At 39.8% G+C, this 17,339-nt stretch overlaps 1 protein-coding gene across 1 annotated transcript in view; it reads left to right on the top strand.

Moving 5' to 3' along the window:
• C5H3orf20 (chromosome 5 C3orf20 homolog) overlaps positions 1–17,339 on the top strand; it is a 104,941-nt gene that overhangs the window by 85,271 nt on the left and 2,331 nt on the right. Inside the window, exon 11 of the mRNA XM_075550893.1 lies at positions 16,817–17,120. Coding sequence (XP_075407008.1) covers positions 16,817–17,120 — 304 coding nt within the window. The remainder of the gene's footprint in view (positions 1–16,816; positions 17,121–17,339) is intronic.

Here is a 17,339-nt window from a genome sequence, read left to right as displayed (position 1 = left end):
GCAAAGTAAAACATGAATAATGATGACCTTATAAAGCACTTCATAACTTGAATGAACTTGTTGAGTGAAATTAGTTGATCACAAAAGAACAAATATTATATGAGAACACTATTGTAGAAAGCCAGGAAAAGGTTTTCATACTAAAAGAAACTTTCTAAGGGAAGGAGCGAAGGTCACTTGGTAGAGGAGTAGACAAGTGCTGAACTTAAGTAAAGGTAAAGGCAATAAACAAGAAGAGTTTGGCAAAAAATGATGGAGGCAGGAGAAGATGCTGGGAGGTTTGTAAGAGTTGCAGGCAACAAAGGTAAATACTGTTATGTACAAATCTTGCCACAGTAGTAATCTACAAGAAGATGCTGGATAGACATGCAGGCTGAACAGGTTTTGGAGGGAGAGTGGGAGTACACTCTCAAATATTTGTGAGTTTGTTAAGAAGATATTTGTATATGTGTATGCCTTTGTCGCAAATATATCCATGATTGTGACGGGCCTTTCAGGGGTGGTATGAGAACTTCTTAGATATACCAAATGCCTTAAGGGAATGATTTGTTGGGCCTCTGAGTGCAGGACAGTAGTCTTAGGAAACAATGAGGTTAATTGGCATAATATATTTTACAAAGGCAATGCTCTACACTGTACTTTAATGAGCAGAGTTGGGGGCCGTAAATACCTGTGAGCAGCCATCTAAGGTGTAACTATTAATATCTCCCAATTCAGAGAAAGGAAAGTGATAAAAATTGAAAGACACCTGGGCATAATTTGTTCAGTAGACTAATAAGAAAACATCACACCCCTGAAATGGTATTGACTGCTCAGAAAGTGATCACATGAAAAGATCCTGAAAAGGTGGAAGAAAATGTGGAACAAAATTCAAAATCATAAAAGAGACCAGGATTACTGGTCAGAGAAAAGCTAATGAAACCTCCAAGACATCTTTAGACATTTTTATGGTCTGGAACTAAGTTCACCTCTGTGGATCAATTTTCAGGCAAACAATAAGACTGAAAGAGGAACAATAATACCAATGAAGTATTCACACCTTAGAATAAGCAACCATTTGAGATCAAAGGGTCAATATTTACCCAACAACAACGTTGAGAAGGGTTAGGGAATGAGAGGGATTGGGAGCAGGAAAAACTGGGTGGAAGAAGGATAGTGATGTTATATTGAAAGGATTACAGTGAATGAGGTGAAACAATGTGAATGAATTATTGAATCTAAAAGTGATTATTTGCTCTCTAAATATTCACCCAATTCATAACAAGAAGTCTTTCAATAATAATAATAATAATAAATATATACCGTGCCCCCCAAAAAACAAATAAAAAGATGGAAAATAGCTCCACCAGGTGAAAATTTCCTAGTACACATTTTACCACCACTCCCTCCGCTAGGTGAGCATCAAGCAACTTACTTAGTGCACCCAGTGGCATCACCTGGGAAGGTTCTCTCTGGTCACAGTGAATTTTTTAATAAAAGCAGATTCGCTCAAACCTCATTTTTTAGTGAGGGCCAATTTAAGAAAACAGTATGTGGCTGTGAAATTTTGTTTCCTGCTCCAGAAAAATGCCACAGAAACTGTTGTGACGGTGAACACAGCTTACAAGGGCAGCACTATGGGAAAAACTCAAGTGTATGAGTGGTTTTCGTCTTTCAAAAAAGCCGAAATGTCAATTGGTGACAAACCTCATTCTGGATGTCTGTCAGCTTCCTGAACAGACAAAAATGCATTTGGAATTCCACCGGTCAGACTGTTAATCATGCTTCTATTTAGAGGTTCTGAAAAGATAGCATAACAATGTCTGACAAAAAAAGGGCTGATTTGTGGCAAAAAGGAGACTGGCTTTACCACCACAACAATGCACCTACTCACATAACCTTCTCAATGCCCAGTTTTTGGCAAAAAACACCTTGCCTCTCTTGCTCCATGCACCTGAATTCACCTGACCTTGATCCTTGCGACTTCCTCTTGTTGAAGAGGGACGTGAAAGGACAGCAATTTGACAACTTAGAAGAGGCTAAGAAAGAAACTAGGGAGGTGCTGTCAGCCATCCAAACAGATGAGTTTGAAAAATGTTTCCAAGAATGGAATCACAGATTTGACAAAAGTATTAAATGTAATGGAAAGTACTTTGAAGGTGATAAGGTTGTTTTGTAAGAATTCCAGTTTATTTTGGATACCCCTCGTGTGTGTGTGTGTGCGTGTGTGTGAGAGAGAGAGAGAGAGAGAGAGAGAGAGAGAGAGAGAGAGAGAGACAGAGAGAGACAGAGAGAGACAGAGAGAGACAGAGAGAGAAAGATCAGGTATACAAAAAGGCAGGAACCATCTGAAAACTATGAGAAACAGACCCACAAAGAATCTAGATATTGGCTTTATCTGACACATATTTAAAAGTAATGTGATTATGTACAAAAATAGGAGACCAAATGGAGAATTTCAGCAGAGAATTACAATGTAAAAGACTCCAATAGAACCTCTAGAAATTAGCAAAATAAATTAAGAATTTAAGAGTAGATAAGACACAAAGAAACCATTCAAAAGTTAGAAGACAGATCAAAGAAAATGCCCATAGTGGGAAAAGGGGTGGAAATATAGAATAAAGTAAAAGATATATATGAAATTGAGTGAAAAGGTATACTTAGAATTCCAGACAGAGAAGAAAACAAGGAAGAGTCGGAGAAAGACAAAATCAATATGTAACTAAATATTGGTTGAGAAATGTCCTGGACTATTGAAAGGTGAGTTCAATGCTACAAAAAGGATCAATACAATGAAAGCTTAATCTAGGCATATCATTGAAAAGCCAATGAAACTAAAGGTAAAGAGAGAAAAAAAAATCATGGGGAAAAACAGATAGATTGTCTTCCAAGGGGGAACAGTAAGAGAGCTGGCATCTTAACAGAAATTATAGTCAACAGAAAACAACAGAAAGACATCTTCAAAGTATTGAAAGAAAACAATGACATGTGGGGAGAGTCTCAATATATTTCCCCGTTTTTCTTTGTTGGCTTTGCCCCTAAGGTCAATCCCAGTGACCGAATTGCACTTCCGTGGCAGTGACATTAATGGCTTGAGAGAAAACCTTGCATCTGGATCTATGAACCAGGAAAAAGGGTCTCCTCGTGTGCAGCGAAAGTGAGTAGAATCTCTGATATTTTGGGGGGGGGGGGATTTCTTCTATTTTGTCACTTCACCCTACGAGCTGGCTCAGACATGGCAAACTGGTGTAAGAAAGCCAATGACTATAAGCAAGGTTTCTGGGAAATATGGGGAACATCAGGTAGAGGAGAGAGAAGGACTGGCTTAAGTCCTAAGTTCATGTTCAAACTGTGAATATGCAAGGGGCTTGGAAAACTTTGTGGGAAAATGTCATCATCTTTTGATCCTATTTTCCTGGGTTTTTGAGGTCCTGTCATAAACAGCTTTAAAGCAGGCGCTGTAACGAAGTTTGGTATAATTACAGAACATCCCCTTTCAGAAAGTGTAACAGACCGGAGGACTGAACTACCAGTCCACATGCCAAGTGAATCCTCACTTAGTACATATGAGGAGCATACCTGAACAGTATTGTAAAGGATCTTTAAAATTTAACTGACATTGAAGTTGCCACCCACAGAGGAAAGACAGGACACATAGTCTGAATATAACCAGCTGATAGCTAAAATGACTGCACACACAAGTTAACATCCCTAGATGGAGTCTGACAATATACCAAAATACGATGTATTATAAAATGGGCATAGTCCACATTTATTTTATATACCAATAGTTAGAAAAATCCATCAACAGATTTTTATCAACAGATGCCAACCTTGAGATGATGCAGATGTTGAAATGATCAAATAAAGATTTCGACTATTATCACCATGCTTTGTGAAATGAATACAAAGACACACTTAACCAAGAAACAGAAAATATTAAAAAAAATCTTTCAGGATGAGAAATACAGTTTATTGGATCATTTCTATAGCAGATTATATAGGAGAGACTCAGTGAATGTGAAGACAGAGAAATACAAATTACCCAATCTGAAGGACAGAGAAGGGGAAAATGAACAAAGCTTCAGTGCTCTCTAGAACAACGTGCTACATAAAGGCAAAGTGAGTAATCCCCATCTTTCCCGATTACCATGTGGTAAAGATCCGCATAAATCCAATCCACAACGTGTGCATCAGCCTCATCTTCCCACTTCTCCATTCTCACTTGTGCAGGATACTCTCTCCAACTTTAGCTAGCCCATAGCTCGCAAATTAAAAGAATATAGTTCTTCCAACTCCTAAATAAGGTAACACCAACCATAAACAATGGGAATCCACAGGATACCTCAACTTTTTGCCCTGTCTGCTGGCCACAGTTTCACACCACCCCTCCGGGTTGACACTCACAAGCGAGGAGTTCACAAAACATCCTCACGTCCTCACCTGCTGGCTCCCACTGTGCTTTTGAGTTCAATACTTCACTGGAACAAGTCACCGAATATCATGGGGAGTATACCAGACTTACTCTTACAAATGTAAGACAGCAGCAAGAGAAAGGAAGAGACACAGGGTGAGGTTGGCAGGAGTCTCAGTGTGAAGCTTCCATGTCCCAAGAGTACTTACTCTACCTTTCTGAGATCAAATGTTCTCAGCCACCAGGAATTCCTCTGAGCCCCTGCGCTTGGCATCTTTATTCCCTTGGCCACTAGTCATGTTAGATGATAGCATAGCCTTTGAGACTCGTCAACATTAGGTCCCAGGTGGTCTCTTTCGGTCCTTACTCAAGTGTGGTCTTGCTCAAGTGAACTGAAAGCAAATGTCAGCTTGCTTTCTGGTCCTCACAGACAACACCGAAAGGGCCATTGGTGCTTTGCTTTTGGTAAGGAGAAATCAACTGATGCCCAAAGCACATTTGAAGAAATGCTGACCACACTTTTCTAAAATGTTGGTGAAAAACATACATGAACAGGTTCAAGAAGCTCACTAACTTCACATAGACCCAAATGAAACCATAGCCCAGGTTACCAAAATCAAGCTGCTGGGGGGAAAACAGTCTTAAAATAACAAGCACAAACAGCAGCAACAACAACACAAACCCACCGCACCTTGCAGACCATTTCATATAGAGGAACAATGATGCAAATGAGTGGCACAATATCTTTAAGTTGCTGAAAATAGATTAAAAACAAAAACTGTCAGTGATGTCCCCTTACTGACCCACAGTGCTATGGGTCTGATCCCTACCTGCTCCCCACCCCCCACCAACACACATATACGAGGCAGTAACACGAAAGCAGCACCACAGAGCAGCAAGGGGAGCAAAACAGCAAAGTCCCCAAATAATTCTGAAAATAAGACTTCAGACTCAGGGTACAGGGCATGGCACTGCATCAGACCCGATCAGAGAACATTCATTAGGGTCAGCAGACAGACCTGGAACTATTCATAGGCTAGTCTCTCTCTCTCTCTCTTGTCTATCTATATAAGATAGGCAGGATAAACAATCCCAAGGAGAAAACAACAGAACCAACAGTTCTGGGAGGGACCTGGGAAAGAAGGAGGTGGGGGAGAAGAAGGGGGTAGCCAACAAACCCAGGGACAAGGAACAACAAGAGAGCTAAAGTTGATGGCAAGGAGGACATAGAATGCCTAGTGGTGTTCATTCAAGTATAGTGTAGATGAGAGGAAGTACAGAGAGGCAAATGAAGGTTGAACATGATAGTGGGACAGGAAGAAAATAAAAGGAAATAGAGGAAAGGACTAGGAGGCAAAAGATATTTATAGAGGTATAAACATAGGCATGTACATATGTAAATATATTACTATATAACAATAGGGATCTAGGTCTATGTACATGTATTTATAGGTTAAGTATTAAGGTAGCAGATGGACTTTAGGCCTCCCTCAACACAAGAACACTTGTTCTAATAACCTGGCATTCTGTGATGCTCACCTTTCTGATACGATCGCTGAAGACAAAATGGGTGCATAAGTAAATGTGGTAAAGAAAGCTGATGGTGTCTGGCTAATGGAAGACATAATGTCTGGGGTCTTAAAGGATTGGAAGTAAACAAGCAGTCATCTTGCAGGGAAGCAACAAAGCCCACGTGGAAGAATCACATCAACCCATGTGATCACGAGGTGTTGATAGGATCAGGTATAGGACATCAGAAAACCCAAAAGTAACAACCATTTTAATGCAACAAGGAGGTCAGAATGGAAATCCATAGCCCATCTGTAGATAATTGGAATTCCCCTTACAGAAGGGTCCCAAGGAAGGGATGAGTCATCCAGGGTTCAGTATAGTACAGGTGAAACACACGACATTCCTCTAGTTCTTGAATACTTCCTCCTCCCTACTATCATGAGCCCAGTTCTATCTTACAAATCTGGCTAGACCAGAGCATGTACTCTGGTACAGATAAGAGCTCTCAACACACGGAATTCAGGACAGATAAACCCCTCAAGATCAATAATAGAAATAGCTATACCATGAGGGTAGGGGGAAGGTAGGGGGAGGAGGAGAAAGAGGGAACCAATCGCAATGATCTATGTACAACCTCCCCCCGCGCCCCCTCAGGGGAATGAACAACAGAAACATGGGTGAAGAGAGACAGTGGATGGTGTAAAATAGGAAAATAAAAATAATTTCTCAATTATCAAGGGCTCATGAGGGTCGGAGGTGGAGGAGGGAGGGAATAAAAGAGGAGTTGATACCAAAGGCTCAAGTAGAAAGAAAATGTTTTGGAAAAGTTGATGGCAACATATATACAAATATGCTTGATACAATTGATGTATGGATTGTTATAAGAGCTGTACGAGCTCTGAATAAAATGATTTATTAAAAACAAAAAAAAACCTCCTGGCAAAACACAATTCTGTATTCAATGAAAATATCCTTAAAGAATGAAGGTAAAATGGGGGAAGGCTCGTTAACAGTCTGTAACATGTAAAGACACAACCTTTGGGGCAGAAATTAAGGAGACTTGAAGCTCAAAGACTACAGTCTTCATTCTAGATTACCCCTCCAGGTAAATAGAAATACTCACAGTGAGATCAATAAACAACATCACAATAGACAGAAAAGATCGATGTTGCCACGGATACCGTTTAACTCGGATCCACAATCAAGCAGCAAGAACAATGGAAACAGCAGCCAAAAAAATCAAATGGCATGTTGAACTGGGTAAATCTGCACCACATCTGTTTATGGAAGCACCATACTGTTCCCTATAGTGGTGGTGCGATTCTGTATTCCGCCAGCCATGTATGAGCACGCCAATCTCTCTGCATCCGCCCCAGCACTTACTACCTCCTGGCTTGGTTTGTTATTTTGCTAACAGTTTCACTATAAGATAGAATCACAATACTTTAATTTGTATTTCTCATAGCTAATTATCTCTAGCATTTCTTCACATGATTATTGACCTCCTAGATGGCATCCTCAGTAAATTGTCTATTCATGTCTTGTGTCCATTTTTGGTTGGGTTATTTGTTTTTCTCTTACTATGTTGTAGTTTTCTACAGATTTAAAAAATTAGTCCTTTATCTGATATGTAGCTGCCAAATATTTTTCCTCACCTGTGTTTTTTTTACTCTTTTGGTGTACATAAAGGTCAGATTTTTAGAATGTCCCAATCATCTAGATTGTCTTTGGTGATGTGGATATTATCAATTTGTTTGGTAGTGTATTTATGCCTTGAATTAGGGCCCTGAAGCTTGTCTCTACTATTCATTGATGATTGTTGTGATCCTAGGATTTATATTTTGATTTTAAATCCATCGTTAGTTCATTTCTGTATGTGGTATGAATTATGGGTCCTGTTTCATTCTTTTGCAGATGGAGATCTAATTTTTCCAACACCATTTATTGAAAAGGCCCTCCCTTCTCTACTTAATGTGTTTGAGCCTTTTATCAAAACAAGGTGTCTGTTGGTGCTTGGTTGTATTTCTGGGTTCTAATGTATTGTTTTACATATTGATCATTGTATACATACCAAGCTGTTTTGTTTTTACTTTTTCAAGTTTTCTCCTCTCTTTTTTATTGACATATAATTCACACATCATACAATTGAATAGTACAATAATATTAAGAAGAATTTTTCAATATTCACCTCAATTTTAGAACATTTTCTTTTTTCTTGTAGTTATTGTTGGCTCCCCATTTCTCCCCAAACTCACCTGCAACATCCCTAAATAATTATTAATCTAGCTACTGTCTCTATAGATTTACTTATCCTGGGTTTCATATATATATAAAATCATATGATAGAAAATGAAAAAGCAAAAAACCTGAAATAAACAGAGAAAAACCTCAATAAAAAATCAGAAAATATTTTAAAACGGAATAAATTTAAAATAGATCAAAAGGAAGACCAAATGACAAGGTGTTGTGTTTTAACCTAGCTGCATCTGCCATGATCGATTTCTGTCTGATAGCAAGGCCATTCACCGCCTTGGACTATGATCAGAGGGGATTCCCTAAAGGTTTAATCCAGATGGGGACTCTGCATATGGATCTTGAGCTTTCACTGTCATCCATAGCCTTCTATAAACTGGATGTTCAGGATATAAACTCTGATACCATTCCCTCCTCTGGATTTTATTATTTATAATCCTTGAATCACACAGGGTACTGTGTTTTTTCTGTGTGTACTTAGTTGATACCTCACTATGATGGCTGCTTGTTTGAAGACAAGCTCTTAAGACCCTAGACGCTATTCTTTCTGATAGCGAAGCACCATCTGATTTCTTACCGCACTTTGCTATAGAACCATGTCTTCAGTAATCTCTCTACGAGGCTGATATCAAGTAGGGCCATGTCATAACAAATAATTCTTCTTAGATTAGGGCTATGGTTGAGTATGAGCCCACCGTCCAATTACATTTTTGGTTATTGTCCTTTGGTTCATTTTAAATTTTATAGCATTGTGATATGAAAAAACAGTTTATAGTATCTCAGTGTTTAACATTTTATTTTTGTGCAGCATGATTTATTCTGGCATACATTTCATGTGCACTTGAAAAATGTATATTGTACTTTTGTTGGGTGAAGTTTTCTGTATATAGCTAAGATATCAAGTTGATAAATTGTGTTTAGTTCTGTATTTTTGTTCATTTTCTTTCTAGTTGATCTGTCTTTGCTAGAAAGTGATGTATTAAAGTCTCCTAGTAATATTGTATTGTGGTCTATTTGTGCCTTCAATTCTCCAAGAATTGGACTCATGTATTTGAGAGGTCTTTCATTTGCATCAATGCTTATTATGGTTTGTCTTCTTGCTCAATTGTGGCATTCCTCCATCTTTGATTCTCATGATGGATTTTACTTCAATGTCTATTTTGCCAGATATTAATATTGCTACTCCTGATTTCTGTTGACTGCCATTAACTTGATATATTTTTCCATGTTTTGATTTTTATCTATTCTTGGCTTTATGTCTAAGACGTGTTTCTTGTAAGCAGCATATTAAGGGCTTGTGGTTTCTTATCCATTCTCTTAGTCTCTTTCTCTTAACTAGTTAATTTAATTCATTTACATCTAATGTCATTATTAATAAGTATGGCCTTATTGCTGTCATTTTGTTATATTTTATGGTGGTGCTGGATTCATGGCTCATGATCATTTTCTGTGCTGCTTTCCTTTTGTTTATGGATTTTCTTGTCAATTTTTCTTTGCTTTTGTTTGTTTTTATCTTGCTGTTTAACAGGATTTTGTGACTTCTTTCTGATTTTTGCTCTGTTTTGTTTTGCTGAGGCGCTAGCATTTTCTTTGAGGTTAGTTTGCTTTTTATTGTTTTCTTTCCAAGTTTAAGACCATTTGCTGTCTTTTGCAAATGATTCAATACCTTCTCAATTAGACTGTTCATTATCTACTCTATCAGTACAACTGACATGAAGGAGTTGAGAAGGGAATGGCAAAAACACTGCCCACTTGCTGACCCAACATATACTCACTGACTCTGTATATCAGAACAGGACCCAGGATCTCTTAATTTACTGCCTCTGGGCGTAAGCTGATAGGCAGTCAGACACCACTTTGAACCCTGGGTTCACTCAGAGATGAGGCTCAAGCTCTCCTGTGCTGATTTTCCCTCAACATATGCTTACCAAATTCTGCACTCTTCCAGGGCTGGCTTGTCCCCTGGTATTCCCAGGAAGTAGTGCCACATTTGAGTCCTGAGAGTCAGGTCTTGAGAGTCAGCCTAAAGCTGATTTTAGTCTCTTCTCTCTTCTTGGAATTCAGTGAGTGGTCTGTGATCCTCTTAACTCTAGATTGTGGGAACCTGTGAATTTTCCCACCCAAGTTCAATCACATTTGCTTCTCTAATGTGTGGACTTGATTCCTACTTTTTCCCATGTATGGCGAGGGAGATATGCGAGTATCTCCTGTGGTGTTAGCGAGAGGCAGGATGTGTGAGTTCAGCCTTCCCCCTCTCCTCAACTGAGATATGGAGCGCTATGGGATCTGGATGCTCTGCAGGCATCCTGCTGGAGCAACACAGAATCCAAGAATTTGAGATGGAGGTGGGTGGTGGGGCGTTCTTTGTGGTGGTTCGTCCCTCTGAATCATACCAGGGTATAATTGGTAGAAGTGTCTTTTCATCAGGGGAGGTCCAGAACTTGGGTTCTTGAATCTCCTCCACTTTTTCAAATTTTTGTTTGAACAGGGCTTCACAGAGTCTCCAACTATGTGGCCATAATGGATCAGAGTTTCTGTTTTAATTCTTTTGGAGAATAAACAGGTAATTGATTTAATATTGCTTGAGTCAAAATTTGGAGATACAAAACAACAGTCGCTATTGGTGAGGCTGGAGGTAGATAAAAAGACAAAATCTCGATGTATGTATGGATGGTGATAAAAGTTGTAGAAACCCCCAATTAAATGATTTTTTTAAAAGAAAAATCTCTGAGGTCTTATAAACACTACTAATGCCTTTGATTGTGTCCAGTTAAAATTTAAAAGCTAGGGGAATTTTTTAACAAAATGCAAAAAGACACAATAGGTCTGTTCCACCCAGGAAGGCCTGATTGCTCAACTGTTGGAAGGAGTGTTGGTAGTGAGTCGCCCAGAAAGCAACTCAAGCTGCACAGCTATCTCAGCCAAGGGCAGGCCCTTCCCAGGCAGCCCAATCCAATGGTTGATGGAGCTAGAGGGTTAAAGACCTGCAATTTCAGCCCACCACTAGGCCACTCTGACAAGCCATGTTAGCTCTGAATCTCCCTATGGGGTCACCTGATAGTTTCCAGACCTGTGTCACAATTCAACTTCTCTTCCTGCTTCCTAACCTTCCTTCCACAGTTGTTGATCTGCTGATCTCAAGGGCATTGCTTTCTCCCCAGTCCCTACCTCCGCTGCCCAAATAATTTTTCACTTAGCTCCTTCTTATTGCATATTGCTTTCCCTTCCACTCAAGTTCTTCTAGCAAATAATTTACCATCCTTTCCCTTCTGCCTCTGGTAGCCATTGGATAAAGTTCTTCATTGTGAAAATCTCTTGATGATTTTACAAGAGTGCTATCCTACAATATTTGTCCTGTTGACATTTCAGCACAATGTCTTCCAGGTTATTCCATGTATTTCACAGAATTATCACTTAATGTTGCAGACTTTTTCATTTCGTGTATGTATCAAATTTTATTTATCTGTTATTCCATTGATGGGTCTTTAAGTTGTTTCCACTTGTGTGTGTGTGTGTGTGTGCACGTGCGCGCACACATGCTATTGTGAATAGTGCTTTGGTAGACTTGGGTGTGCATCTATCTATATATTTCACAGCTCTTGTTTCTCTAGAAATGGAAGAATTGATAGGTCATATGGAATTTCTATTCCCAACTTTTTGCTCAGTGTCATACCACTTGCCACAATGGCTGTACCATTTTATAGTTTCATCAGCAGTGCCTGAGAGTTCTCTCCATATCCTTGGTAGTGTTTGTTGTTTGCTGTTGTCTTAGTTTTGTTATTAATACTAAGGTGAGATGATGGCATCTCATTGTTTTGATTTGCATCTCTTCCCCATTTCATGTGTTTTGACCCTTTGTCGATGATCATCTGTCTAGAGGAGGATAGATTTACTTTCAGTTTCTCAATGCTGTTCCACTGGTCTATAGATCGGTCATTGTACAAATGACAGGCAGTTTTGACTACTGTGACTGTGTAGTAGGTTTTGAGGTAAGAAATGAAATCTTAGGGGACAAATAACAGTAATGTGGGTGAATGGAGACAATGGATTGTATAATGTATGAGATGAAATAAAAATAACAGTATATAATTGATCAAGGATATATAATGGTAGAAGGGTAGGGAAGGGAGGGGGAAGGGCTCAAGGAGAAAATGTTTTGGAAATGATGATGCAAGTGTATTTACAAATATGCTTGAGATAATTGATATATGGAGTGTCGTAAGAGCTGTAAGAGTCCCAAATAAAATGAATTTTTTAAGTGAAATCTTTAGCATTGCTTTACCTATCTGGAGTATCTTTTCTTTCCATATAAAATTGTCATCTAGTTTTACCATATCTTTATGATGATGTAATTTGAATCATGATTACATTATAACCTGTAAATCACGTTGGGTAGTATCGACATTTTCACAATATTAAGTCATCTATCCATGAACATGGTAAAATCTTCCACTTGTGTAGGTCTCTTGGTTTCTTGTAATAGTATTTTGTAGTTTTTTGTATAGATCTTTTGTTTCTCTGTTTATTTATTCCTAAGTATTTAATCTTTTTGGTGGCCAGATGGTATCATTTTCCTGACTTTCTTGTCAGAGATCTCTTCATTCATGTAAAGCATAAATTCCCAAACTTATTTGGCCTCCCTACCCTTTTTCAGGAAAAAAAAATTACTCTGCACCCCCTTGTACTCTAGTGCATAATCCAGGTTGAAGTGCAAGTACTGCTTTTGCAAGTCCCCACCTCCACCACGGACTCACTCTAACACCCCAGGAGATGGTATCACCCATTTGGGGAAATAGTTGTGTGACTGGTTTTGGGATGTTGATCTAAAACCCTACTACTTTGTTAAATATTTCAATGAATTCTGACAATTTTCTTGATGAATCTTTAGGATTTTCTATGTATAGAATCCTATCTTCTGGAAATAAAGAGTTTTACTTCTTTGCTAATTTGAATACATTCAGTTCTTCGTTCTTGTCTAATAGCTTTAAGACTTTCAGCATAGTATTAAATAGAAGTGATAAAGGTTGTCCTCGCTTGAGATAGTTAACATGTATTGTGCCAACATAGCCAAGGAAAAGATGTGGGGTTAATTGAAGGGTGGAGAGATAAATGGCTCTGTGAGCCTCGCCTTTCTAGTTCTTGGGTCTCTTGCTTTCTGATGGTCAGACGAGGATGCAGCTGCCTTAGCCAGTTCCCTGCTTCAGCTGGCAAGGATCACTTCCTGCAAGACATCCCTGAGGAGAAGCCACATGGACCTACCCCGATGCAGCCCTGGGTGTTGGCGCAGCCATGTAGAGATCCCTGCCAGAGTTTAGATACTTACACGTTGACTGATTCAGCTTTCCTCCTGCAGTCAGCATCATTGCGTGTGTTTTGTGAGATGGAGGAGGACTTTTGTGAGATGGATTGGTATCAGACATATGGGCTAATGTTGGACTTGTAGACTTGGGCAGCACTGAGTAGGGATGTTTTCTTGATGTCCCTTCACCCTTTATATAAAACTCTCTATTATACATATGAGTTTCTGTGGATTTGTTTCTCTAATGTACCTAGACTAACACACCACTCCTTCCCTTTCAGAATGGGAATACTTTCAGTCTCTTCCCATTGAACACACTGTTTACCACTGATTTTGTATATATGCCCTTAGTTATGTTCTATTAATATTTTATCGAGTGTTTTTAGTCAGGAATGGGAATTGAATTTTATCAAATGCTTTTTCTACGACAATTGATATGACTGATATCATTAGGTTCTTTTCATTGCCTTTATTTGTGTGGTGGATTAGATTGATTGCTTTTCCAATATCAAAGCCTCCTTGCATGCCGGGTATGAATCCTACTTGATTGTGATGTATTATTATTTTTATATATATTTTTATTTTATTAGCTAGGATATTTTTGAAATATTTTTTCTATGATTATGATGAATACTAGTCTATGATTTTCATTTTTATATTGTCTTTGCTTGGTTTATAGGAGCCCTGGTGGTGTGGTGGTTATATATTGGGCTGCAAACCACAAGGCTAGCAGTTTGAAGCCATCAGCCTCTCCAAGGGAGGAAAGATGCAGCTTTCTCGTCATGTACAGACTTAGTCTCAGCAACCCAGAGAGGCATTTCTCCCCTGTCCAATAGGGTCATTATGAGCCAGAATCAGCTCAACGGAAGTGTGTTTGGTTTAGTTTGGCTTTGGGTTTGCCTGGTTTTGGTATCAGGATGATGCTTACTTTATTAAATGAATTTAGGAGTTTCCCACACACCAGCAATGATATCAGAAAGGGAAACTAGGGAAATAATTAAATTTACAATAGCAACTAAAAGAATGAAATATCTAGGCATAAATTTAATCCCAGAAGTGAAGGACAATGAAAACTATAAAATATTGCTGAAAGAAGACTTACATGTTAAGGAAACAAATGAAATCTTGGATTAGAAAAGTTAATATTGTTATGAGGTCAGTAAAATCCACAGTGATCTATAGAATCCTGATAACGAAAATGGAAAATCCAGTCCTTAACCTTTTGAAACGGAAAGAGGCATCACGTAGCAAAAGTAACATTGAAAGAGGAGAACTAAGTAGGAGAATTCACATTTCCTGAAATAAAACATAATACCCAGCAACAGGGATCAGAACAGCCTGGTATTGGTCTAACAAAAGAGTCATAGACCAAAGGAATAGAATTGAGACTCCAAATTAAAATCCATACATTGATGGTTACCTGGTTTCTTACAAGGATGGCAAGTTGACTTGATGAGGACAGAAACATCTCTCCAATAAATGGGAAAGCCAATAGATCGTTTCCTTGTTGCTGCTGTTGTCCTTGTACCCTGCAACTGTGCTAAATTCCTTTATTAGCTCTAAAACTTTTCTTGCGGACTCTGGAGATGTTCTCTATATAGGAGCATACCATCTGAGATAAGATATAATCTTCTTTTTAATCTGTATATTTTTAATTTACTTATCTTATTGGTCTAGCTAGGGCTTTGAATATAATATTGAATAGAAGTGGTGAGTGTGTGTACTCTTCTCTTTTTCCCAATGTCAAAGAGAAAACTCTGTCTTTCCCTATTGAATATATGGATGGCTGCTGGCTTTTCACATATGCCCTGAAACATACTGAAGAAATTTCAATCTTCTTTAAATTTTTCATTAAAAAGGGGGTGGGTGGGTATTGGATTTTATCAAATGCTCTCTCTGCATCCATAGAAACGATTGTTATTCTTTCCTTTGCTCTGTTGGTGCAATATATTATTGGGGCTGATTGGTTTTCTAATTTTAACCTTCCTGCATTCCTGGAATAAATCCCATTTGGTCAGAGTCGATGACTCTCTTATTATTCTGTTAGATTCCGTTCCCTAGTAGTATATAGAAGCATTTTGCATCTATATTTATAAGAGCTATTGATCTGTAGTCTTCATTTTTGCGTTGTCTGGTTCTGGTGTATCCATCTTTTTTTATTGTGATTTCTATACTTTCTAGTCATAGTTATAAAGGCCTTCCCGCCTCAAGATTACAAAATAATTTCCCCATTTTATTTACTGAAGCTTTTATGGTTTAATTTATCCACATTTAAACTTTTTCTCCATTTAAAATGTATCCTGTTGTAAGTTGTGGGTTTTTCCTCATCTCTATGAAGCCCCTTCCATATGTTTTAATCTTTACTCTCTGCCAAGTGCTATGATTTACTAAGCTCTAAGAATACTCCACTGGAGCAAAATATTCTAGATTCACAAACTCATGAAACTGATGTCCTAGCGGGATAGAGAAGTACAGTCATCAAACTAAAGAAATGAGTGGGTGTGAGGTAGGGAATACTGTAAGGAGAAAAGGAAAGTGGGGGAAGGGGAGAGTGTTGGGAGCGGAGGTTGCAGTTCCACAGGGTGGTCCTGGTGGACCTTGCAGAAGAGATGGCATTCGAATAGAGACTAGGGAGGAAAGAAAGTGGGTCATGTTGCTCTTCCAGGGAGAATACATCAAGCAGAGGGATCAGCAGAAGCAATGGGGCGAGAGCCCTTGGCAAAGGTGAGAACAGCCAGAGGAGAACACAGTGGCATGAAAAGGCATAGGAGACCATGAGCATCCTCAGTGGGCATTGTAGGGACTTGGGCTTTTGTTATGTAAAAGAGGGGAAACCACTGACAGATTCCCAAGAGTGGAGCAATGTGACCTGACTTGGGTTTAAGAGGATTACTCTGTGTTCTGGGTGGAGCGTAGAATTGAGAGGGGCAAAAAAAAAAAAAAGAATTGAGAGGGGCAAAGACATGAGGATGCCTTAGGAGGTAACAGTAGGCATCCAAGTGAGCCACCTGGATAGGGGTCGGGGTGGAGGGCAGGAAATGCAGTCAGATCATGGCCCTGCCCTGCAAACAGGCTTGCTGCCAGTTTAGGTAGAGTGCAGGTGCAAGAGAAGGAGAAAGGAAAGACAATGCTGATGCTTCGGCTTAAGAAGTGAATGGATGAATGAGTAGTTCTTTAAAGCCACCTTGCATCTGAGGACATTGAGGTCCAGAGCGGTCAGAGCATCCATACGCACCTGCTGCACTGCACATCGCTGTGGAGGCCAACCAAGGCCAACCTGCAGCCAGACTCCTCAGGGGCTTTCCTCTGAGCAGGTCAGGACAGGTCCACTGAGCACCGCCCCTGCACTTCCCTTGCAGGGCCAAGACCCAGGAGGTACGCAGCCCTACCGCCTGGGCAGCCTCGCCCTCCGACTGTCCGCTGGTGCTGAGGAAGCTCATCCGCAAGGAAGACATCCGGGCTGGCTGCAAATGTGTCGTGAAGGCGCCCCTGGTGTCTGACGTGGAGCTAGAGCGCTTTATGGCTGCGCCGCGTGATCCCAGCCAGGTGCTGGTGTTTGGGATTGTCTCCGTGCAGAACCCAACCAAAACCGCCCAGCTCCAGTGGCTGCTTGACACGCTCTACAATCACCGTCAGCAGGGCCGCGCCTCACCCTGCATCCAGGTGGGTCCAGGTCCCTGGGAAGGTCCCCATGGAACTCAGCTTGGAGAAGGGTCCTCGGGAAAATCCTATTAGGCCAAGGGTGGTTTGGCATCTGGGAAGGGGCTACCCCTCCACCTTCTGTCAGCTCATTTTCTTCCCAGCCTTTGCTCCCTCCGAATACTCCGAAGTGCCCCCTTTCCCTCTGCCTCCCCCACTGCATCCCAGGGCGGCTCACACATC

The sequence above is a fragment of the Tenrec ecaudatus genome, chromosome 5 (assembly GCF_050624435.1).
Source record: "Tenrec ecaudatus isolate mTenEca1 chromosome 5, mTenEca1.hap1, whole genome shotgun sequence".
Taxonomy (NCBI): domain Eukaryota; kingdom Metazoa; phylum Chordata; class Mammalia; order Afrosoricida; family Tenrecidae; genus Tenrec; species Tenrec ecaudatus.
Note: the sequence above shows the minus strand (reverse complement) of the source record. Positions and strands in the feature narration are given on the sequence as shown.